Below are 25,977 nucleotides of genomic sequence, written 5' to 3'. Positions count from 1 at the left end.
TCCTTTCACCCACTACCCCTCCCCATCTCCTCCCAGCCTCTATTAACTCTCCACCTCTTCTCTCTCTCCCTATCCCCTTTCTATTTCCCCCCCTACCCCTCTCCTTCTCCCCTGTCTAACTCTCCCCGTTTCCTTCTCTATCTCTCCCGTCCCCCTTCTCCACCTCCCTCCCCTTTTTCCCCTTCTCCTATCCTTCTCTAAACCTCTATCTCTCCCTCAATGTACCTACACTTACCATTTTCCTGCAATTGCTGAGTGAGGTAAGGGAAGCTTCGCTCGAGATACGGAGGCAAGTGGATCGACGCGTAGATCAGGCAGAGCATCATGGTGACGAACATCTCATAGCGTTCCACTTCCAGATACGCTGAATCAATCTCCACATCGCAGAACAACACTGGAATTCGTATAAATTAGTACTGTTGTTGTTGCTATTCATAATAGTGTTGTCGTTGTTGTTATGATTATTATTATTGTTATTTTTATTATTTTTATTATTATTATTATTATTATTATTATAATGATGATGATGGTGATTATTATTATTACTATTATTATTATTATTATTATTTTCATTTTTACTGATTATTATTATTATTATTATTATTATTATGATTATGATGGTGATGATGATGATGATGATGATGATGATGATGATGATTATCATTACTTTTACTATTATTATTATTATTATCATTGTTATTATTGTTGTTGTTATTATTATTTCTATCATTGTTATTAGTATTATCATTATCATTATTATTTCTATTATTATTATTATTATTATTACTGTTTTTACTATTAGTGCTATTACTTTTATAATTATTATTATTTTTGTTATAATTTATTACATGTAGTATCCTACTTATTATGATTATAAAAAAATATTATTATAACCATTATCTTCATTATCATCATCAACTATAACCATGATCGTTTGTATCGTATGTCACACAAACAATAAGACTTAATTACATACAGTTACCAACCACTAACTATAATCATAAAAAAACACACTATCGAACTTACCAGATGTGCAAAAGGGCAGCGATTGTCTAAGGTAAATACGTCGAAAGCTAGCGGTCTCGGGCAACGCAAAGATATGTAAAATTAGGCGAGATGCAATTGGCAAGAAGAGGGCCATTTTCATCATCACTCTCCGGTAGCTGTCCATCTCGGGGATCTGTAGAAGAAGTCTTGCGTTCATATTTGTTTTTGGGTGATGGGGAATCGTGGACGGATGTTTCCATGTGTCCTGAAAGGTTCACCAGTCTCTCTTTTTTGTTATTACATGTTGCAGATCTACGTATATAAGTAGGTAGATTACACACACACACGCACGCACACACACACATACATGCAAGCACACACACATACACGCAAACACACACACATAAAAATACACACACATACACGCACGCACGCACACACATCTCTTCTACGTACCGCAGAATTTGTGGACCCGACTTTATATTTGGGCAAAACGAGAGCAGACAAGGCGAGAGTCTGGATAAAGGTGGCTGGGATGTGCCTCAAGAAACCACAGTGATATCTGATGATGATTTCAGCTGCAAAAGGCACTAAGAAAATAATAATTAAAATGTATTTTTTCTCTCGTTTATCGACTTTTTATTTCATTTATAAACAGTGTGGAAATCTTTTCGTTGCGAGTGAGATTGTGAGTGAAATAGCTCGGGAGGATTGATTAGCAAAAGGGAAAGAGCGGGGGAAAAAAAAACAGAAAAATACAAATTTCTTTTCTAAGACTAAATAGCATTGGAAAAAAAAACAGACCTACTGAATAAATCTTACATGTGTCATAGTCTTCCAGTAATCCGTCGACCTGGATGCTTGCAAGAAAGAGCAGAATGGGGATCCAACAAGCAGAATAGAGAAAGCTCACCGCCAACTTATTGTTCAGCAGGTCGATCATGATGTCACTCCGCGGTTTGTCTGAGTGTGAGTAATTGCAGATATTACTGTAGCTAATATTATGTATTTTTGTTGCATTCAATGTATTTTCTTTTCTTTAAAGTTATAAATCAGATAGAAATGAGTTATTGCTTGAGAGTAGTGGTTCCCAACCTTTGGGTCGCGAAGCCTTGAGGGGGGAATTATTCGTTAGTATTCGTGTTAATGATATACTCTGAAGCCATGTCTTCAAGGAAAAATGTATTAGTTTGGTAAATACGGATCCGTGTATTTTTTTCTGAGTCTTAAAGTATTATAGGGTGGGGTCCCCAATGCTGACCTTAGATGTTGACGCGGTAGATTTTGAATGAATAAATAACATATACACACAGACATACATATATATATAATATATATATATACATATACATACATACAAATATATATATGTAAATATATGTATGCATATATATATATATATATATATATATATCCATATATATACATATATATGTGTGTGTATATATATATATATGTGTGTGTATATATATATGTATATATATATATTTATATATATATATATATATATATATATCTATATATATACACACACCTTGCCTAAAACTACTCACAGGCAGACGAGCCGGTCTTAAACAGATCCGACGCCAAGGAGCAGGCGCTGGAGAAGGCGATGAAGGCGAGGGCGAGGAACAGAGCGCTCGACTGCGCTTGAAGCATCCATAGAGGCAGGTCTGCGGTGGTGAAGGCATAGCTTATAATGTCCTTTTAAATTATAACGATCCAAGCACTCTTTATATTCCAACCAATTCATAGGATCATATACCCAATGTAGAAAGGGTTTATGCAACTATTTCGATAGCCCCTTCCCGCTATCTACATTGTTGTGGAATACACGATCGAATTAGAATGTGACTGCGTACATCTGCCACATGATATACGACGTGCGCTGTTGTGTGTTGTGTTGTGTGGGTTTCTGGTTCAAAGCGGATCTTCGAATGCTGTTTGTGTTATTAAGGGATTCAATAATGAATCGTAACTCAGGCGTAAGAAAGCGTCTTAGTGTACTGAGGAAGGAACGTTGTGTGATCAAATTAGCTTTTGAGTTTTCACTATGCAGAGATACGAATTATATACTTTTTTTTTCAGTCCAAACTGGTATTCCAGATACTGTTATTCCACAGGAAATTGATGCATCTAAAATTGTCCTTTTCGTTTTATTTTTTTATTATTTTTTTTATTTTATTTTTTTTTGTCCCGGAATTTAGGCAGAACTTGATGAAATCATATATTTCATCAAGTAGTCCGTGTATGGTGTTATTCAGTTGACGTGACATCATACACTGTCGAATTATTTATTTTTTGTGTGATGCTTACGACCAACATAGAAAAAATATATAAGAAACAAAATTATTTGTGTGTGCTTATATATTGATTTATCATATTATTATTTTTTTGTATCCCTGTTTAGCAAGGACACCTGGAAAAACACTCGTGTAGCATTTTGTTTTATTATGAAAACCTGCAGTGAACACTTGAAACTACATGTGGTGGCAGGGACATACATGTACGCGAGCAGATACAAATACGTACACACACAATTACACACATGCGACTGTACGTGCGTGAGGTTGGGGGCACACACAGTCCCACATACTTACACCTTTACACGCACACACACACACACACACACACACACACACACATATGTGTACATATATGTGTATATATATGTATATCATCATCATCATAAGGGGGCATACGCATGGCTGCGCTTTGCCGCGCCCAACCTTTGCCTCCACCTCCTGGGGTCCCTCCGAGCAAGCCTCCATGCAGCATTCCTTCCCACTCCCAGCACATCTTGGCATTTCTGATCGACTTGCTTCAGCCAAGAGTTCCGTGGCCTTCCCCTTGATCTTCTCCAGCCTGGGTCAACCCTTTCGGAGATGACCCTATAAGCCGGATCTTCCTCAGGAAAACGAGCCACGTGCCCATATAGCTGAAGTTGGCGCTCTCGTATCAGACTGGTAATAGGTCTTGAATCAGTCGCATGGAGTATCCTCTGATTGGACACATGGTCCCTCCAGGTATACCCCATGATTCTGCGAAGACACTTAGTACCAAAGGAGTCAAGACGGGCCTTCAGAGCACTGTTCAGTGTCCAGGTCTCACACCATGTATGTATATGTATATATATATATATATATATATATATATATATATATATATTCCAATTTCATTCCTAATGAATTTTAATAATGCTTATACCAGGGGTTCTCAACCAAAGGTTTATCGCCCCACACAAACACATTTACACAATCTCACACACACACATACACACTTATGCAATCTCTCTCTCCCACACACACTTGTACACACACATTTATACAATCTATTTCTCTCTCTGTCACACACACAAACACACAGACGCATACACACACGCCCGCGGCCCGTAAAATGAAAGAAAAATAAGCTTCTAAATAACTCACCCACAGAACCGAATAGCTGTACGTAAGCTGATAACGTCGTACCAACAAGCACACATCCGAGCACCGTCAGAGAGACCTTCACCATCCTGTACATTGCTAGCGAAAAAGAGAAATCATTGTTTATATATTTATCTACTTGTTTCAGATAATGTGTTTTAGATACAGAAAAAAATGTGGGTTTAATCATTTTTTTTTCTTCAGATAATGTGTTTTAGATAGAGAAAAGGATACGGGCTTAAGCTATTTTTACCTCACTCGAATCATGTTTTTTTTTCTTTTTTTTGTTTATGTACTCTCGTTTCCAGATAATGTGTTTTAGATACAAACAAAAAATACGACTTTAATTTTAATTTTTCGTTTCCAGGTAAAGGATACGGACGTAAGTCATTTTTACCTCACTCGAATAATTTTTATTCTTCTACGTTCGTTTCCAGATGATAGGTTTTAGATACGGAAAAGAATACGGGTTTATGTTATTGTTTTTCTCTTTCACTCGAAAGTTACGAGTTAATTTTCTGTACGTCCTAGTTATTATTATTACTATACTATTACTTGTAGTCTAACTTAGTACTTACTTTCGAAGTCTAAACAGACGAAACAATAAAACATAAATATATATTATGTTAATATTATAGTTTAATATTATGTACATCTCTATTCTAACATTATTTCATGAAGATAAAAAGCCTACAAAACATATTTTATTTCTGTTCTTGAAGTTAAAGAGATCTAAAAACATTCATATCGAAAAAATAACGACTTTTATGCTTTATTCCGAGGAAAATTGAACAAACTTTGAAGAGAGAGAAAAAATGATGAAAATAAACCGAAACTTGTTGTTTTTTCTCTCTCTCTCTCTCTACAATAAAAGCAGGTGTTCCGAGTAATATAAAAAAATGAACGTGAGCACAACATATACTTTACAGGTATATGTTTGGAATAAATGGTTATTACAAGGGCTACCCGAGCACGGTGAACTAACACATGTTAAAATATACACAAAAAAAGGTTCTCATCATGGATAAAATACGAAGAAAAACACCTTGTGTCTTAGAGCTGACCGTGAATTTACCAGAACATTAACCGAGACAAAAATCTTGAACAGGGAACAAACATGAAATAAATTGTTTCATAATTTACTCTCAATTTCAGCAAAATCTAACAAATAAAAAATATATATATATGGAAAACATCTAATAAAGTTGTAGCTCCGTTTTCTTTTTCCTTGGGTTTGTGTTATTAATCAATTAGTGTATTTATTGTTATAGTGTTTTTAACATCGATACTTTTGTTATCAATATTGATACTATGATTATCGTCGTGTTCTCACTGTACTACTACTAATAAAAATAAAAGAATAATTAAAAATAATCCTACCAAACATCAAAGAAAAGATGAAGCAGGTGAGACAGGACAAAAAAAAAAAAAAAACGAAATTAATAAACTAAAGACTATTTCAACACATAAGAACAAGTTTTGATATGAAAACATTATTGAACATTTTCAACATCTAAGGTCATTGGCCGTAGTGTGGGGACGAAGCCCATAAATATAGCATTATGATCAAATATTGTAGCGAAAAGGGTAAAGATGAGTTGACGATGGGTTGAGGCGAGGGCTGAGGTCCAAGGCAGGGCTGATCGGTCTCTGTCTACGAAGCCCCACGACAATGACGAGCAAGGGATGGGGGGGGGGGGGGGGGGCGAGAGCAGCCCCAATTCCTGTGACTCTCAGAGAAAAATCGTTCGCTTGCTGCCTTGCGATTGCATTTGGGAATGTAAACAAACCCCTTTTTTTGTTGACGATGAGTAAGGTTTTTCTTTGTTTTTTGTTTTCCCACTATCCATTTTCCTTGACCCCTAGTCCGATTCAAGTGATTGTTCGTTGATTATATGATACTCCAAACAAGTATTGGAAACAAGCTTAATCGATGTCGGCCATTAACGGCATTCGTAACTGGTAAATGACTGATAATGCGGTTTTTATAGGTTTGTATAATGAAGTGATATCCTTCTATATACATATTTTTAAAATTATGGTAATTGTTTAGTGTACCTACGCATACCGCTGAATACTTCCCAACATGATTCCTAAAAACACATTTACAAACAAAAGCACAGACTGCATGTGTTTTGCCCACGTGGACAGTTCGAAACAACGCTGTTCATCCCCTAATTAGAATTTCACGCGGTCGCTTGGTTCAGCCACAAGCGTACTATTGATATACGTGTACGTGTTCTTACTCCTATTGGATTTCTTGGTGTGTATGTAACCCCGAAGAAAAGGCATTGGAATTACAGTGTACTAGGCATGTATTCTTGTCATCCATGGCCCTTGAAATGAAATACGTTTGTTTGGCCGCTTTCACACAAAGGTAGATCGTCGCACGTGGCAAATGGCAGGTGATAAGTGACACGTAGCACAGTGATTTCAGACTAAGGTTGCACGTGACGCGTGTCAGGCCATTTTCACTCGGTTCACAAAATGGCATAATCAGAAAATTACAATGTTATTGTTGTCCTAATTCCTAAGTAATCTTTGGACAATCATCAATCTGTCGTTTGGAGGAATAAAATGGGTGACTTTGGGGCAGAATCTGAGGCAAACTTGCTCCTGTACCCCCAGCTCTCTCAGTCCAGGGTGTATGAGGGTGCGTTTAGGGTGACTCCTGAGCTGAAAATACTGCACATCAATGTACAGTTGTTTGTACTCATACCTGGTACACCCGGCTTCTTTGGGCAGAGGAAGCAGCAACTTTGTACTTGAATGAATTGGACCATGATATCACTGATACAAAATACGAAACAAAGCATTGAATATATCTTGAAAACACTTGTACGATGAATTATGATTCTACAATGGAGAGTATTGATATCATGCAAACATTTGTATTTCTCCACAGTTTGTACAAATGTTGATTGATTCTTTGTCTGGAAGAGGCATAGCTGTACACGAGGATAGGTACACATCGATTTGTTTCCTCTTGCATGAATGCCCGTGCTGACCCTCTTATCGAAGTCTCGCTCACTGGGCGGTGCAGTCAAATACGTTTAGCGGAAATCTGGCTAGACACTTCAAAACTACTCTCTGTATCCCATACATCCAAAAGTTGTAATTTTTTTAAAGATATGGTATTTGACTTTAACATTTTAATATTACCTTGGCTAAAACTTATTAGATATAAAAGCTCCGTTACATTCTCACATACTGTCAGAGGTGGCAGGTCGCACGTGGCACATGCGACATACCACGCCACTTCTGTGTGAAAGGTTTCACATATTTCCGGATGTTCGTTTTCAAATGGTGTGCCACGTGGCATGTCTCGTGCGACGTGTCACTTTGGTGTAAAAAATATATATAAAACATACTGAATGTACAAACTTAGTTTATAAACGGTTGTACCGATATCAACCGTTCTTTAACAGTCTGCTCAGCAGCGGCTGTATTTCACAATTGTTTTGGAGAGCACAAACACTTGTGGACATATGAAATATAAGCTGGTATTATTACTGTAACCAACATTTTCTTTTATTTTTTACATCTGACTCAAGGCATGAAAAGGGTAATTTTCTCATAAACACACGCCCATAGGTGAATAATTAGTTGTAGTGTTGTAGGCGGTCCCTGTCTCAGGAATTGTGTATGCTCACAATTCTCTAAAAAATGTACTAGTGTGGCGTTCGGTTTGGCGCAGTGCATTCAACACCTCTCTTCACGGTCTATTGTTTCTATAATCTGCCATGCACAGTGGTAACCTGGGCGCATTCTATGAAGAATGACCGTACCGGTACCTCTGTTGATTATTTCAGAGAGTGCCAGTGGTTCATAGCCTGTGGCGTCTGAGTACCAGCTGGACGAGGGGGAGGATCTCGTTTCCTCTCTGTGAAGCTGCAGGAGGAAGGAGCGGCCGACCAAGGCACACTTTTCTTTAAGTAATTTTCGGCTTGGTTTTATTGTCATGGGATTTGGGGGCATACCCCTGCTAGCGACGGCTAGTGTGTCAGCAAGCTCGTTCCCTCTGATGCCGATGTGGCTTGGGACCCAGTTGATGATTATTCTTCTACCCTGAGCAAGAATTCTTTGTGCCATTGTAAGAATCGTGGTCAGTAAGTAGATGTTGTCTGTGGGTGAGCTGTGCTAAAGACAGTCAATGGCTGCCCTGGAGTCTGTGTGTATGACCACGTGTCCTTCCCTTAGGGACGCGTGGGCTAGGGCTCCCATGATTGCAACTGCCTCTGCCTGTAGCGAGGAGGCGTTATCTGTTACCCTCATGGATTATGTGGCATCCCTTGCTGCAAAGCCAGTGCCTGCAGTGTGGCTCAAGGGATCGACCGATCCATCCATGAAGTATGTTCTACTACCCGGAGGAGTGATGGCTGCAATGACCCTCTGGGCTTCTGCCTTTAGACTAGGCATGGGGTATAGGTTCTTTTTCATTGACAGCCTCATTATATTGAACTCTATCAAGGTTTGTGCCCACGGCGGGGCTTCGATAAAGTCAGGGTGGGGGGAGTCCATGCCCTTAACAAGAAGCTGTTCTTTGAGCTGATAGTGTATCAACACCCTGGCTGTGTGAGACATCAAGGAGTTTATTGCAAAAAGCTCATTGTCTTGTTCTAGGCATCTGACTAATTTTTGTCTTAGGCTTGTGTTCCTGGGAGCCTGGATGACCTTTGACAGGAATTGTGTTGCCATTAGATCGATTCGTGAGTCCAGGGGGAGAAGGTTTGCCCCCATCAGGAGGTTGAGGACCTTCATCCACTTCGGGGCACCCAGAATGATCCTGGCAGCTTCATTTTGGACTGTCTCCAATTTGTCTGTGTACTTTTTCTTGGCGGCAATTAGAGCGACTGAGGCATAGTCCACAACTGGCCGGACAGCATGTACATAGAATGATCTTAGTACTTTGTGTCTGGCTCCTATGCGTCTCCCAGTCATTGCTCTCATGACAGACAGTCTTGCTTTGGTGCGGTCGACCAGGGTCCGGTCTATCCTTACCCCAAGGTATAGGTAGTCCTGGACCCATTCCAATTCCAATCCCTGGATTTTCAGACTTGTGCCTTGAACGCTCTGTCTCAGAGCCATGGCTTTGGATTTGGCTGCAGAGATCTTTAGTCCTGTCCTACAACACTCCTCGGACAAAAGGTCCAGACAACGCTGGGTTTTATTCTGGCTGTATGGTCCAGTGGAGGTGATAGCGAGATCGTCTGCATACGAGATGATCTTGCACCCAACTGGGAGGTTTATGTTGAGGATGCAGGACATTAAAGTGTTAAATAGGGGCATGTGCTGTGATAGGTGACCCTGAAATTTGACTTTGGCAGTCCTGTTCCTGAAGTAGTCACCTATCCAAGCCAAGAGCTTTCCTCTGATTCCCTTCTGGATCAGGCTTTCCTGAATGGCAAGAGGACTTGCTAGTTCAAAAGCCTTCTCCAGGTCAAGGAATACTACCACAGCTGGGCCCATGCTGATTGTGCTTAAGAAGGTGGCTATGCTGTGTGCTGTGCTCATGCCCCTTGTGAACCCATGGAGGTGTTCGTGTGAGGGTCCCATTTTCCATTGGAGCCGGTTTAGTACCATCCTCTCGGCCATCTTGGCCAAGCAGCTGGGGAGAGAGATGTGGCAGTCCTTCCCTGGCTCCTTTGGTTTTGGGATGGGAACTATGGTAGCCCTCTTCTAACTCTGGGGTAGAGCGGAAGTTTCCCAGGACTTGTTGATGAGTTGAAAGAGTGCAAGCTCACCTGCTAGTCCTAGGTAGGAGATAATGGGGTACGAGATCCCATCAGAGCCCGGGGCTTTTCTTAGTTCCCTCAGAGAAAAGATAACATCTGAGTTATTGGGTTTCGGCTGCCCTTTCTCTGATCTGAGCAAGTCTGTCTGGTTGTTTTCGCAGAGAACTCGTGCGCCAGTCTGTTTGCCTCTGCAAGGGGGTCATGATGCATGCACCTTGGGGCTGAGCGGCTGGTAGCTCGCATGACCCGTTGCCACATCTCTGAAAGGGTGATTTGGTGGTCAAAGGACTCACACCATTCCAGCTACTTTTCTTGCCTGACTTTGTTGGCAGTTTCCTTGATATCCCTAAAACAGCCTCCCTTAGCAGGGCTAAGTTGTCAGGGGTTCTTTGCCTTCGGAATAGTTTTCGGCACATGTTCACTCTGTGGTTGACCTCCCTGATCTCATTGTTGAAGTACCAGGCGTCTTTGTGACTTCTGGACCCAGGCCGAGTTATGGGTAAGGTCAGTGAGGCTGCTTCATTAATTTTGTTTAGAAGTCTGGCTTCGAGCACTTAGTGGGGGTTCATTGCATCTCAGTGGGCCAAGGCATTCTGAAACGGCTGCTAGTTGGCCTTGTCTGTTTTCCATCTTGGATTCAGTCGTAGGATTTGGGCTGGGCCAGCATCCATGAGGGTAGTTACAGTGCCGTAATGGTCACTTGTGACGGTCTCATCGACACACCAGCTAATCCTCTCCACCAGAGTTGCAGTGGCCAGGAAGAGGTCTAGAACCCCTCTTCTGACATGTGTTGGCACATTGGCTATGTGACAGCCAGCTGCATCCAGTGCCCCGCAGGGAGCCAGGATAGGGTGATGTGCATTGAAGTCTCCCCCTATGATCACTCGGTTGTGTGCAGCAGAAGCACAGACCTGGCTGATATCTAAGCTTCTACAGCCTGGCCGGCTGTACACGTTGTACAGTTTGAGGGGCCTCCCGGCCAGGTGAATCTCGACGGCAAGAGATTCAACATCATCTCCAGAGTGCGATGCATCGGCTATTGCGGAGCAGGGGATTGTTGCTCTCACAAGGGTGATCAAGCCACTCTTGCCAGTTGTTTGTGATAGTGTGAAAACATGATACCCGAGAAGCAAACAGTATCCACTGTTAATGACTCCTGGAACATGACAATGTAAGTGTTACTTGATCGCACTACTACTTGGAGAATGGCGTTTCTTGTGGAGAAGCCATTGATGTTCCACTGTAGGATGCATAGGCGGTGTGTCATGATGTTACTCAGTGATAGTTACATCAGAGACATCGTCGGATTTGGATTGAGAGTCGGAGTCTGACAACTCCATTGCGAAGTCCTCTCTGGTTGAGGGCTCCTCGTCTGTTGTCAGGCTATCCTTAGGTCCACTGGGGGGTGGAGAGCCTTTTGTAGCTCTGACTTTAGTTAGTTTGGCTTTCCTCTCAGGCTTTTTCTGTGTCTTTTTCTTTGCTGGCCTTGCCTGGGCAAGCTCAGCGTGCTCTGGCTGCACAGATTCAGCCTGTTTTGGCTCTGCCTGTGAAGGCAAGGCATGGCCTGGGTTGGAGTGGGTAGGGGAGTCTCGTACTGGGGTGAGGGTGGGGCTGGCTTTGTTCTCTCCAGCTTTCTTCCCTTCAGTGCTGCGATAGTCTGGATCATTGCCATCATGGCGAGTGTGACTGCCTTCTCGGCCTCTTCACTCGACCTCCCCAAGGGTGTTGCTACTGCTGAGACTACAGCAGTCAACAGGAGAGTCATATCTTCCTCGTCAAAGAGGAGATGATCATCTGTTGGGGAGGTTTTAGTGGTGCTCTTAGAACCTTTATTCCTTTGGTTCTTTTTCTGCACCTTTGGCATTGTCGGTACTCCTTTTTGTTGGAGACATCCGGAGTCGGCTGGGGGACGGCTTCCTTCCTCTTAGAAGGTCGGGAGGCTTTTTCGCTTTTATTCTTTCCCCAGACATGGGTGCCTGGAGAGGGGGGGGGGGCAGGAACAAAGTCTGGTCGCTTTTGAACAACCTCTTGTTGCCTGAGGGCCACCTCTTTCCTGACAGAGCAAGCCTTAAGCTTGTATGCCTTAAGGCTTAAAGCATACCTCTATGTTGTATGCCTTGCTACAGACACCACATTTAGGCTTAGCTGTACATTTAGCCTGGTAGTGACCGTATTTCTGGCACTTGAAACACCGAAGTGGTTCAGGGACATACGTTTGAAGGTTGTAGATGCCCCAGTTACCCAGATCAAGGGTAGTGGTTGGGGCACCTTTCATGGTCACCAGGACTTGCCTGGTTGGAGTCTTCCCTTTCGACATTCGCTGGAACGGAGCTTGTAACGCGATTTTATATACATTTATTATTTTGATCATAGCGTTAGAATCTTCCCCATATCAGAGTGTCAAGGGATGCCTGATATAACCCGGGGTTGCATGAATCGCCTAATAGATAGTAGCTACAAGTATTACCGAAGTTATTCGTACGATCGGCAACTTTTGAGTCAGGTGACCTTGAAGTATGTCCGTTAAATAATGTAGGACTAAGGTTTAAGCTAGAATCGTTATTCACTTATTAATCACAACCTTCTCACCCTCTTGAAGTCGCTGGTAAAATCCCAAGCGATCGGTGTTCTGTAGTACCGTTGCATGTCTTCGGGCTATCAATTTGCAAATAAGTATGGATATTATAAATTTGCCCTGGAAATTCGCTTCGTATAGTAACGATTTCTTTGGGATAACCACCTCCACCTCCGTCTCCGGCGAGAAGTTTGATGCAGATAGACTGGCTAACTGGAGATTTGCTAACACCACGAGAAGATGCTTGCAGGAAAGCTTGCAAATATATATTTTTCACGTCACGTTAATTAGTGGCGTCATTCTGATCGCATACATGGATATGTTGAATTTATGTTTTAGTGAAATAGCTCGCGTTATTGCAGTATGTTAGAAATGAATGCTTATCCTTCATTTACCTACATTCCGCTTGTGTAAGTCACTCTTACTTTCTCGATTCACGCTCGCTGTCGTCCCTCAGCTGCATTTTCGTTTCCTACCTACTTCATTCTCTTCGACGACGGTTGTGTTCAACCTGTCATTGTATCATCTACTTAACATCTCATTTCTCCAATTTTCCTTCTTTCATTAGTACCTGTAAAAATAAAAAACGAAATGAGTGAAAACGACTTAACTGCAATTAATATACCGAGCTCTGCTTTAACCCATGGAAATCTGTGATAATTCGAAACATTGTCATCATCGGTTTCATATGTTTTGAAATGCCATGGCTATGCAGTCTATAGCCTATTTCAGCCTTTTCTTGATTGCGAGAACACGGTTTTCTCATAGACCATATCGCTCGACGTCAGGACGTACGATAAAAGACCAGGCCGAAAAGACAAGGACGTCAGACAAGATCACCAGGGACAACGCACAGCGAGACGAATGACCGCAAAGATCACCAGTGTACATTGAGCAAATTCAGCCTCGAGCTACGATTAGTAGTGTAATATACCTTTCATTAATGCAAAGATTTGCATATAACCCATTTGCATAGATACGTGCTTTTATTGGCACGAACCAGGAATCCATCGATCATGCAACTTTGATACATTTATCTGACTTTGTTGACTCTCAAAGTTCAGCCGTCCGGAGAATTCACCAACCTCCCCCCAACAGCTGGTACCGAACCCTTCCTCGCAACAGATGTTACCGCATAGCAACTACTAATAACCTGCAACCCATATGGGACAAAAGCACCAAACCTAAAATTTTACAGTGTAAAACATGGCCGAAAGCATCTTGCCATGTTCTGCGGCAACGTGTAAATTATAAAAAATTTTATGATCCTAAAACATATAATAACTAATAATATAAAACATAAAACAGCACAAGAATCTCAAATAACTCCACAAAATAAAAACAAGGAAATACTAATATATTACCATCACACTAGCCACTTTGTAAACGTAAACCTGGTAAAAACAAGCCCGGTCACTTCGAGCAATCGATGTTCGCAGAAGCTAATGCATCCTTAAGTACAGCACAAACTCTACAGGAGTCACACAAGAGAAGAGTAAAAGCATTCGATTGCATTATACATGCGCCGACCTTGATGCTACTGACAAATTACTATTTTGTCAGCGTTTGCTTGCTGTGTGGGCATGTGTCTGATATGGTTCTGCACTGAACACATTACGTAATGTATGCATACATGCTCTACACGGACATGTATCGCTTAGAATCGTCCTGTTGTGTTTATCGTGGTGTGTGCGCTGTGTGTTTCTTATTTATTTGTGTTAGATGTGTGTTTTGGTGTGTGTGTTTTGTGATCATTGATTGTGTAGTTGGTGTATATTCAAAAGTTGGTGTGTAAATAAATGAATGTTAGCTACAAATGTGTTAATAAAAACCTGTGTAACCCAACGTAAAACTATACATGTCACAACGCTAATAATATATTGTTTAATAACTACAGGGCGATCTCTCCGTGAAATCCCAAAATTGAAAGCAGATGTTACCATGTAAATGATGTCGTTGTAAAAGGTAGTATTGTGTAGTCTGCCTGTGCCCCAATCCCCAAAATAAAAAGGGTTCTAGAAAAAATCAAAGTTACGGGTTCCGTATTTTACTGAAGGAGTGACAGCATACATGAACATAACCAATATAAAAACTATTACCTTAATATATATGGCGTTTCTGATGTTCCCGATGTCGTGTTCCACCGCCTCACAGTACAAAAGGTAATAATATAAAATAAATGCACTATGAATAGCTCCAAAAAAGCAATAATATAAAAAAAAGTCTCTCTCTCTGACTTCGCTGAAGTCTCGGGCCTGAGTGGCGGTTCTTTCGCTATTGTTTAGTGCCCTGCGCGTTTTCACCTGCGCAGTGACATCAGCGCACATTGGCAATTATACCCACAGCACCTTTTTCCCTTGCGCAAAATCGTGTGCAGTCTTGGGTTTTCCCTCGTGCATGTGGAATATTTAACATAATACAATAATTGTAGCGCGTAATAGATATTTTCGGATATCTGCCTGCGCAGCCGCGCAGAGGGCACCCTCATCGGTTACGGCCAGCGGATGCGAGGGGAAACTGAAGCATTTCACTCGCTACAACCCCTCCCATGGCCCGGGAGTGATAGTCGGGGCGTCGCCTCCACTCGTCCTCGAGTCTCGGATGTATCCCTAGGTCTGCTCCGGGCCCGCCCATTCCCTATGGCGATTTGGCGCAGAATTTGACAAAACCATCACGGGGATGACGGCGACGAGACGACCATTCACGCTCCCAACTCTTCTCCAACTGCAAGCCAAACCAGCCTCATTTCTCGTCACGCACAGACCATTATCTCTCCTGTTACAGCGCACGTTCAGCTGGCAGAAGGGAAAGTAACAGCCACCACAATCTGGAAGTACTAGACAGAACGACATCCTGGAAATCTAGAACCCTTGTGACGGCTTCCACGCATCGGCAGGACCTGCGAATATTCAAGGATAGTAATTATAGAGGGCATGTCCACTGAGCCGGCCCCTAAAGCAAAATAACAAGAACCCGTTTAACTAAATAAAATTGGCTAAATGCTAGATAAAAACAAAAGCATAAAAACCAATTACCAGACCCGAGACTTAAAACTATAAAATAAAACAAAGGTAAAACTAAATGTACAAAAAGTAAAACACAAAACATAAATGTACAGAGGAAAATAAAAAGAATAAAGGGTAACGAAATGGAAATAAAACAGAGACAAACGTTAAAAAGGAGGAAAAGGGGGGGTAAAAGAGAGATGGAATAGGGCTAAGACGTATCAAAAGGATAATGAAAAAGAAATTAAAAGCGAGCGAAAAGACTGAAATAAAAGCTAAAGACTAAAAGATGGAAAACACAAAAGTAAAAGAAAAGCAGGTACTAAAACAAAGGGAAATCATAAAGTGCGAAATAAAATAAATATATACAACAAAATATGTACATAGGAAAGTATTTTGCGTTCATCTGGGGCGCACAGCTGACAACAGTAACACTTCGTCCGGATCTCTTTCAGAGTCATCATATTGCCGTTCACTAGACAGACCTTCAGCAGAGGTACTCTGTTCACTGGGCGAATCCACAAACACTAATTCCTCTAAAGTTCTGAAAGGCTTAATCTGATTAGCGTGCAACCTGCGCTCTTTATACGGCGAATCCACATCCCTGGTGATATATGTCACTGGTCCAACACGCTTCAGGATACGGGCAGGGCCATCCCAACGAGGTCCAAGAGTCCTCCGAGGTCCAGTTAGTCTTCGGAAGTTCCTGTAAAGAACTAAGGTACCCACATCCATCTTGGGAGCTTTCCTTCCCCTCTTATTATATTGTCTTGCCCAGGTTTCTTGAGCACGACGGGACGTCTCAATGGCAACGTGACGAGTTTCTCCTAGCGCATCACTAAAGCGTTTTGCAGAATCTGATGCAAAGGTGACCTCATTGGAGAGGCCGACTGGAAAGTGACCATGATGACCCATAAGCAGATATAAAGGTTGGTTGCCTATGGACCGGTGGAATGCGCTATTCAGTGCCAATCTAACCTGTGGTACATATTGGTGCCAGTCCAGAGGGTGCCGTTCTGTCAAGGTTGCAAGAGCTTCTTTAACTACCCTGTTTGAACGCTCCACCATCCCATTTGCCTGTGGATGACATGCTGTAGTGAGATGAGTCTTCGTTTTCACTATACCGCAGACCTGCTGGAATAATCTGTTTGTGAATTCACAACCACCATCAGTTTGTAAAAGGTGTGGGGGACCAAATATTGTTACAAAATCCCTAATGTAAGCATCTGCTACTACCTCAGCTTCTTTAGATGGAAGAGGAATCAACTGAAGGTACCTTGAAAGATGGTCAATTAATACGAGTATATACCTCAACCCATTGCTTGATCGTCCACAATCAACGAGGTCAGCAGAAACCTTCTCAAATGGTGCAGATACTTGTGGAGCAGTAGCTAGTGGCGCCCTGTGTGGTGTTCCCTTCCGTCGCTGACATGTTGAACAAGCTGTGACATAAGCTTTCACATCTCGCATCATATTGGGGAAATAGAAGAGATCCTTTAGTTTCTGATACGTTCTGAAAATACCCGGATGAGATGCAAATGAACTGTCGTGAGCAAGCTTAAGTGCAGCTTTACGAAGAACCTTTGGTACTACAAGCTGATGTACAGCATGTGCAGGAAACTGTCGAAGATGGTAGAGAACTCCGTCTTGAAGTGTAAACTCATCCAGAGTAAGTGGAATCTTCTTCTTGGGCAAGTTCTTCTCCTCCAAATAGTTGATGACTTCTTGCCAAAGAGGGTCTTTCAGTTGCTCTTCACGCATGGTTGTTGGGTCAACATTGGCAAGGTCAATTTGTGCCACTGAGCGGGATAACATATCAGGAACACGGTGTTGGATTCCCTGTTTATAAAATATTTTGAATTGATAGTGGGAAAGTTCACAAGCCCACCTGGTCATGCGAGAACTTTTAGTCTTCCGGGTGAATATGTAAGTGAGGGGCTGATGATCCGTATACACTGTGAATTGACGACCATATATGTAAGCATCAAAGGCTCTTACTCCTTCTACAACTGCTAATGCTTCAGAATCAGTTGCAGAATACCTGGTCTCTGGTCCACGAAGTTTCCTGGAAAAATACGCAATAGCGGCTGGATTACCATCTGCGTCTCTTTGCATAAGGCAGGCACCAATAGCAGTTTGTGAAGCATCAGTATGGACTTCGAAATGATCTTCGAAACGAGGTTTACGTAAAACTGGTGCTGACACAAGCTTCTCTTTCAAGATGTTAAAGGCCTCCTGTTCTTTTTGTCCCCAACTAAATGGCTTGTCTTTGCGGGTGAGCTGCGTAAGGGGTGCTGCAATGGCCGCGTACTGATGAATATGCCTTCTAAAGAAACCTGTCGCCCCGAGGAATCGTCGTACTCCCTTGGCATTGCGTGGTGGTTGCATTTCTCTGATGCTTCTAACTTTCTCTGGATCAGGCAAAATTCCTTCAGGGGTAATCTTGAAACCTAAGAAGCGAAACTGTCGTACAGCAAACTCACACTTGACCATGTTCAATTTAAAGCCTGCGCAATCAAGAAGCTTCAGTGTTTCCTCAAGCTGGCCAAGATGAGAAGTGAAGTCCCGGCTATACACAACAACATCATCCAGGTACGCAAGTGTGTGTTTGCCAAGAACTGGAGAAAGAACTACATTCATCGTTCTCTGGAAAGTTGTGGGAGCAGTAGAAAGTCCAAATGGCATTCGCTGAAACTGAAAAAGGCGATAGCCATCACTGAAAGCGGTTTTCGGCCTGTCAGTAGCCTCTACAGGGACAGACCAATAAGCAGATCTGCTGTCCAGGAGGGAAAATACCTGTGTATCGCGCAGTTCATCAATCAACTCATCAATTCTGGGGAGTGGATAGGAGTCAGCAACAGTGACGGCATTGAGGTTCCGATAGTCAACACAAAATCGCACACTATTATCCTTCTTTCTCACAAGCACTACAGGCGAAAGCCAAGGTGATGTCGAGGGCTCTATGATTCCAGCACGCAACATCTGGTCACACTCCTCTCTTATCTTCTGCTTAGCAGATTCCGGCAGTCTCCACTGTCGAGTACAGATGGGTTGCGTGTCACCTGTAACAATTTTGTGAGTAACTCCTGGAACTAAACCAACTTGAGTCTTATCACCTGAAAAGAGACAAGGAAATTTAGCGAGAACCTGCTTTATCTGCTCTCTTTCTGCTGCGTCAAGGTGTACTAGTGATGGTTCAGAAGCTGCTTCTACCCCATCTGCTTCAATCAAAGCCGCCTCAGCAATTGCACTCTCCTGCAAAGCAGCATCAATCTTTGCAACAGTGTCACTTGGGGGCAACACTGGACAAATCTCTGCTAAGTCATCTCCAGGGTCAGTAAGCTGAAGACCATGAATAGTATCAAAATCATCATCATCCCAGGTAAAGGGTGTTTCCTCTGGTTGGTCTTCAACTTCTACAGTCGTAACTGCTTCATCACTCACAGCTGGAGACAGGTTCACTGTTGATGAAGGATTATGGGACATATCATGGTCAAAGTTAGGCAGCACATGTACTTCCTCGGCAGTACAAAAATGAGCTCCATTCTTAAGTTTAACTGGTCTCGCACCGAAGTTGACTACAAAAACGGAGCATACTCCCTTCACTGGAGTCACCAAAGTCCTTGGCACCTCTAGCTTTGACACATTTCCAGTTATTAGCACTGACTTGTTATTGAGACTTGGAGAAACACTACATGGTACGTAGATTCCTGAATGGGCTGGACAAACTGTCTTACTTTTGGGTGCAAGACTGATTACTGGATGCTGAACTGTCTTTTGAATGAATGATATCAGTGCTAATGATTCTCCAGCTTCATAGTTTATAGGATGAACCATACCATCAAGATGTAAATATGCCTCCTGCGGCTGTGCATTATGGACAATCTTATGGTCAACCCTTCTCAAAAAGTCTGTACCGACCAGCAAATCCCCTGGAAAAGAAAGGCCATCCACAACCATAACTCTATGGTAGAGCTTTCTTCCCGGTCTCAGCCAGAACTCCACATCCATTTCCTCCATCACAGCAAGTTCCTTCCCTGAGACTCCTTTAATTCCTCTAGCCGCAACATGCATTCTGCGAGATGACAAACGTCCCACGGCTTCCTTCTTCAGCAGTGTAACCTGGCTTCCTGTGTCAACAAAGGTATGGAATCTCTGCCCCTCAACTTCTAACATAATCGTTGGTCTGCCACTAAACTTCTGTCCGACTGTCTGCTGCTCTGTGTTCAGAGCGTAGCACTCTGGAACCCTGCAAGTTCGAGCGTCCTCCCAGCGCGGCGGGTCCCGTTCCACTTGGGAGATTAAGAAAGGGGCACTCTCTACGAAAGTGACCTTCACGCTGACAAGCCCAACACGTAGGTCTTCTTTGGGGCCGGTCCGAATGACGTGGTGGTCGCCGAGGTGGAAACTGGGGTGCAGACATATGGGCTTGTTGAAAGGATGAGGTGTTATCATCAATAGCAGCCACTCGACCTGCAGCACGTGCACCTGATGGATATAGACGTGGTGGGCCTTCATCTGTCTCTCTGATTCCCACACGAGCATTCCATACACGTTGAGCCGTGTCTATAAGCTGCTGCAGAGGTCCATTTTCAGAGAGAGCGCACATCTCCCGTAACCATCCAGGAAGTCCTTGCAGGAATACTCTTCTAATGAGTTCATCTGGTTCGCCGATAGCTTCAGGATGATCCCGGACACCTTGATACACAGCCCCCTCAAGATCCACATAAAAATCTAGGGGTGCTTGTCCACTCACAAGTCTCTTCTCATAGAGCAAGCGAAAGAAATCACTAGAGGAGCAGGTTCCGCGGAACTTCAATCGCAGCTTTGCTTTGAATTCTGGCCATGACGTGATTCTATCAAATGCTGGGCTGTTAATGATCAAATCGGCTGGTCCTCTACAGTGTGCTCTTGCATTCCTGATGAAATTCTCTTCAGTAGATGGGCGAGACAGATTTTCTATCTGGCGGATCCAGCCTTCAACCTCCTGGTTCCGGCGAAGAGGCTTTGATGCAGATGTCTCGGCTGAGAACTTAGGAATGGATTCCCTCTCAACCACCACAGAAAGAGGCACTGCAGGTTGATTGGTGTGTAGATCCGATGATATATGTTCCTGATGACTGAATATAATTTGAGGTTGGGGTCGGTCAGGTGGAATGGACCTCTCAGCAGGTACAGGGGTTTGTTGAGGCGTTATGTTAGAGGATAGGCTTGGCGTAATAGCACGGAGAGCTTCCCTGAGAGAATTGTTTGCCTCTGCCATCATTTCTCTATCGTGCCGAGCTTGGATTTCAAGTGCAGTTCTTGTTTCTCGGAGCTCCATACGGTCCATCTCGGCAGCTTCCCGCAGCTGGGCATTATCGTTCTCTACCTGACGTAAAGCTTCCTCCCTCCGACGACGGTCTTGCTCTAACCTTGCCTCGAGTGTTTCATTCCTCTCTTCCAGCACTCTCAACTGTTCTGCTGATTTGCGCCTGTCTTCTTCTGCCTTGTTTTCCATCCGAGCATACCTCTCCTGCCAGTTGCCGAGCTCTGTCTTTAGCAAGGAAATCTGTGACGTAAGTTCCTCAAACATTGTCAGCTCGGGTTCAAGTATGCCTTCCGCCTGTGACACTGCCTCCTGATACTCTTCTTCAGCAGCCTGTGAAGTACCCGGCGCCTCAAGACCAGTTCGCCTCCCACGCACCATACTGATAAAATGCGCCGCGCCCAGTAAAAATAAGTAGCGTCAGCAACTGTCTATCACCGTAAGAGTTCCACAGTCAGCTGGATGTACCGTCAAAGTTCACAGTGTACATTGAAAACTTCCGAGCACACAACCGAAATGCTAATTCACTTTCTATTAATGCGAACAGTTAGCAGTATCACACCTCAAGTTGCATAATAATTCCTTATATTGCAACACACAATCACAGATTTCACTGAAAATTCACTTTGTCTATCTTGCAAAGTTCAAAGCAAGTTTCCGAAAATCACAAAACACACACACAAACACTGAAGTTACATAAATCAAAACAAAGAAAACGGAGGCATCTACTAAAACCTCTACAATACTGGAAAAAACACAAATCCTAAAACGTTTATGAAATGTAAAAAGCAAATCCGAAAGCATCTGCAAAACTGAAAGTGAATTAATAAAACATTTACTAGACCCAAAAGCGGATCATAAAACACACAAAATAAAACATAAAACAAGCACTAAGAATCGAAATAAACGTTTACAAAATAAAACATAAGGCTTACAAATACAATAGATATAACATACACTAGCCACAAAAAAATCAAAACGTACATAAAATGCAGAAAGCACCACCTTGATGTCTACCTCTCCCTAGCCTGCGATGGTCCGTCGGGCGACAGCAACATTTGTAAAGCACAAATAAAGTTAAAAATAAAGTTAAAATATCTAGCAAAAGCTAATAAAGCTGCCCCCTGAACACCGATGCCACCAAAAATAGCCTGTAGCGTTTGCTTAGCTCTTTGGGCTATATATATATGTTTTTGCGAACACTCTACGGATCTTTTCACCATGTTTCACTGTACTTTTATCTCTTAGTATCCGTCACCTTTTATTAATGCAGGAAAGGACTGAAGTGGCAGCGTGTAGCCCTCTTCCTTATTTAATTTAGGCTTAAGAGATGTCCATCTTAGGTGTTGCTTTCTTGATCATGATATGGCCCAAGTTCACGTAAAACATAAATATCAAAATTGTCAAAAGTAACGTAAAAATTAAATGAAAGTTAAAGTAAAACAAGAAGCAATAAAATCCCATTGAACCCAACGAAAGACTAACGTAAAACTTAATTAAACTATTTTAAAACCAAGGCCATTCACGATAAAATAAAATGAAATAAAATGAAATAAAAGATTCTAGTAAAAATAAGATATTGAAACTGATAAAATACAAAATAAAAAGGGTTCTAGAAAAAATCAAAGTTACGGGTTCCGTATTTTACTGAAGGAGTGACAGCATACATGAACATAACCAATATAAAAACTATTACCTTAATATATATGGCGTTTCTGATGTTCCCGATGTCGTGTTCCACCGCCTCACAGTACAAAAGGTAATAATATAAAATAAATGCACTATGAATAGCTCCAAAAAAGCAATAATATAAAAAAAAGTCTCTCTCTCTGACTTCGCTGAAGTCTCGGGCCTGAGTGGCGGTTCTTTCGCTATTGTTTAGTGCCCTGCGCGTTTTCACCTGCGCAGTGACATCAGCGCACATTGGCAATTATACCCACAGCACCTTTTTCCCTTGCGCAAAATCGTGTGCAGTCTTGGGTTTTCCCTCGTGCATGTGGAATATTTAACATAATACAATAATTGTAGCGCGTAATAGATATTTTCGGATATCTGCCTGCGCAGCCGCGCAGAGGGCACCCTCATCGGTTACGGCCAGCGGATGCGAGGGGAAACTGAAGCATTTCACTCGCTACAGTGTGATTCGTGGTAGATACCCGTAGGGCATGTCACGAGCGCTCATCACAGATTCGCAGAAAAGAGTGGATTATTTATAAATTTCCCTGGCTCGTCGCTTCGTATAGTACGGTATTTTTGGGTATAGACCCCCCCCCCCCCCCCCGTCGATGAAGTCTGCATGCACAGCTAGACATGGCTACCTCGGGAGATTTGCTAACCCCGAGAAGATTTGCTTGCGAGAAAGCTTGCAAATATATTTTTTTTTCACGTCACCGTTCATTAGTGCGTCATTCTGTCGCATATCATGATATGTTGAATTTAATGTTATAGTTGAAATTGCATCGCTAGTTATTGCATTATTGTTAAAATGAATGTTAATCTTCATGTTTACCATACATTCCGCTCTGTGTGAGGTCACTCTTACTTTCATTCTCATTCACGCTCGCTGTCGGTCACACACTCACTCACTGTTGTCGTTTCCCTTATCTACTCTCATATCTATCAGAGACGGTTGGTAGTTCAAGCCAGGTCATTGTGGATCACTACTAACATATATCTCTCCAATTTTCTTCTTGTCATGTAAAAGTAAAACACAAAATGAAAAAAAAAAAAAAAAACGAAAATGAAGTGAAAACGAACATTAAAAACTGCAAATTCATATAAATAACCAGCTACACGCTTAACCCATTGGAAAATGAATAAAAAATTGGGAAAATGCTGTGCTCATGCTTTTATATTTTGGTGAAATGTCTCATGGCTATGCTAGTGCTTAGCCTGATTTCACCTTTTCTTGAATTGGCGAGAAAAACGTATTTTTTAATAGTGCCATAAATATGGTGGACGTCGAGGACGTACGGAGTTACCAAAGACCAGGACGAAGAGGACGACAAGGACGAGCAGCCACAAAGATGCACCAGGGACAACGCACGCGAGAACGATATGACCGGCAAGTCAGGATCAGCCAAGTTGGGTCATTTCACCCTTGAGGCAAATCTAAGGCTCCTCGAGGGCTAGGCGTTAGTAGGTGGTTGAGCAATATACCGTGTACATAAGCACGATTTGTATAAGCCATTTGACATAGACCGCGTGGCTGTTTGTCATGTGGCACGAAGTCCAGTGGAGAGCCATCGACTCAGCGAGGACTTAGATGACGATTTTATCTGACCTTGTTTGACCTCTCAGAACGTGTCCAGTGCCCGCCGGGGTCAGGTAATTTCACCAGCCTTCCGCCCTCCACAGGGCTGGTCGGCGGACCCGTGTCCCTCGCACTCAGTGCTTACCCGCCATAGAACTATGACTACTCCTGCAACCCATTGTACAAAAGGTCCTCTCTCTATATATTTTACAGTGTGTACGTGGCCTGCATATATGCATGCGTGCGTGTCCCTGAGTGTGTCCGTGCGTGCGTACGTTTGTTTATAGATATATAAAGGTAGATATGTGTGTGTGTGTTTATGTATGTATATACATATATATATATATATATATATATATATATATATATATATATTCATGGGCACAACTGTATATCTCATATTAACTCCACCCAAATGATAATTTTGAGAACACGGGAAATACGTGAACTATATTACCTTCAGCAGTTAGCGACTTTGGTAAACTTTTGTAAACGCTTTGGTAAAAACAAGCCGGTCAGCTTCGAGAGCAATCGATATTCTGCAGAAGCTAATGCTCCTCCTAAGTACAGGCACATCTGCTCACACGCGAGTCACACAAGAGAAGAGCAAAGGGAGGGGCATTTCGATTGCATTTATCATGCGCGTACACTTGTGCTAACTGAACACATTTACATAATGTGTGTCAGCGTGTGTGTGTGTGTGTGAGCATGTGTCTGCATATGCGTGTGCGCACTGAACACATTTACGTAATGTATGCATACTGCTCTAACACGCGCATGTGATGTAGAATGTGTGTGTGTGTGTTTTCGTGTGTGTGTGTGTTTGTGTGTGTGTTTGTGTGTGTGTGTGTGTTTGTGTGTGTGTGTGTGTGTGTGTGTGTGTGTGTGTGTGTGTGTGTGTGTGTGTGTGTGTGTGTGTGTGTGTGTGTGTGTGTGTGTGTGTGTGTCTGTGTGCTTGCGTGCAATGTGTTTAATAAAAACCTTTGTGTAGCATCCCGAGACCTGTAACACATTTATACATTGTTTCATTCCATTATGGTCGCTACATAATATATTGTTTATATACACTACATCGGGGGCGGATGCTTACTTCCGTCGCTGAAGTCCCAAAATTGAAAGCAGAGTGTTACCAGTGTATATGTGTGTGTGTAAAGGTGTATGTGTGTAGGTCTGCCTGTGCCCCCCAATCCCCCGCACGTACAGTTTCAGGTGTGTAAGTTTGCCGCGCGCGTGAGGAGATACAGCTGCTGGCGACAGAGGTGAAATGTAGCATCCGACCTTGTTCTGTCTTGTTTAAAGTGTGTGTGTGTGTGTGTGTGTGTGTGTACGTGTACACTCATCTAGAATATCTAAAATTACAACTATTTTATCAGTTTCAGAAAACATCTTTCATTCGAACAAAGTTGTCATAGTTTAAAATACTAACTTACCAAAAATTCTTGTACTTATTTTCAGTGAAAATTCTATAAAATAATTCACGCATACAGTAGTTTAGAAGATCCCATTTGAAAACAGCACACGAGTATTTTTTTTTTTTTTTCAAGAGAAATGTCGGAATTCACAACAAAGCGTAAAAGCAAAACCGTTTTCAAATAAAACATAGACGCGATCGAGTTTGTTACTCCCCCTCCCTGCCTTCACGCTCTCTCCGCACATTTTACTTTTTTATACATAAATAGTTTGTTTCCA

The 25,977-nt window shown here is 42.4% G+C and overlaps 1 protein-coding gene across 3 annotated transcripts in view; it reads right to left on the bottom strand.

The window, feature by feature from the left end:
- The window catches only part of LOC125025056, a 26,056-nt gene extending 1,157 nt beyond the window's left edge, over nucleotides 1–24,899 (bottom strand). The window contains exons 1-7 of one of the 3 annotated variants that reach the window (XM_047612938.1): nucleotides 24,746–24,899; nucleotides 4,416–4,511; nucleotides 2,541–2,660; nucleotides 1,810–1,950; nucleotides 1,444–1,577; nucleotides 1,027–1,180; nucleotides 236–394 (exon numbers count right to left, since the gene is read on the bottom strand). In XM_047612938.1, the coding sequence (XP_047468894.1) occupies nucleotides 236–394; nucleotides 1,027–1,180; nucleotides 1,444–1,577; nucleotides 1,810–1,950; nucleotides 2,541–2,660; nucleotides 4,416–4,509 (802 nt within the window). In that variant the 5' untranslated portion in view covers nucleotides 4,510–4,511; nucleotides 24,746–24,899. Of the gene's footprint in view, nucleotides 1–235; nucleotides 395–1,026; nucleotides 1,181–1,443; nucleotides 1,578–1,809; nucleotides 1,951–2,540; nucleotides 2,661–4,415; nucleotides 4,512–24,433; nucleotides 24,484–24,745 lie in introns of those variants that run through there. The other 2 variants (XM_047612937.1, XM_047612939.1) reach the window with 2 other exon arrangements.
- Between the last annotated feature and the right edge of the window lie 1,078 nt (nucleotides 24,900–25,977).

The sequence above is a fragment of the Penaeus chinensis genome, chromosome 4 (genome assembly GCF_019202785.1).
Source record: "Penaeus chinensis breed Huanghai No. 1 chromosome 4, ASM1920278v2, whole genome shotgun sequence".
In the NCBI taxonomy this organism is placed as follows: Eukaryota; Metazoa; Arthropoda; class Malacostraca; order Decapoda; family Penaeidae; genus Penaeus; species Penaeus chinensis.
The sequence above is the reverse complement of the archived record's forward strand: the minus strand, read 5'-3'. Positions and strand labels throughout refer to the sequence as shown.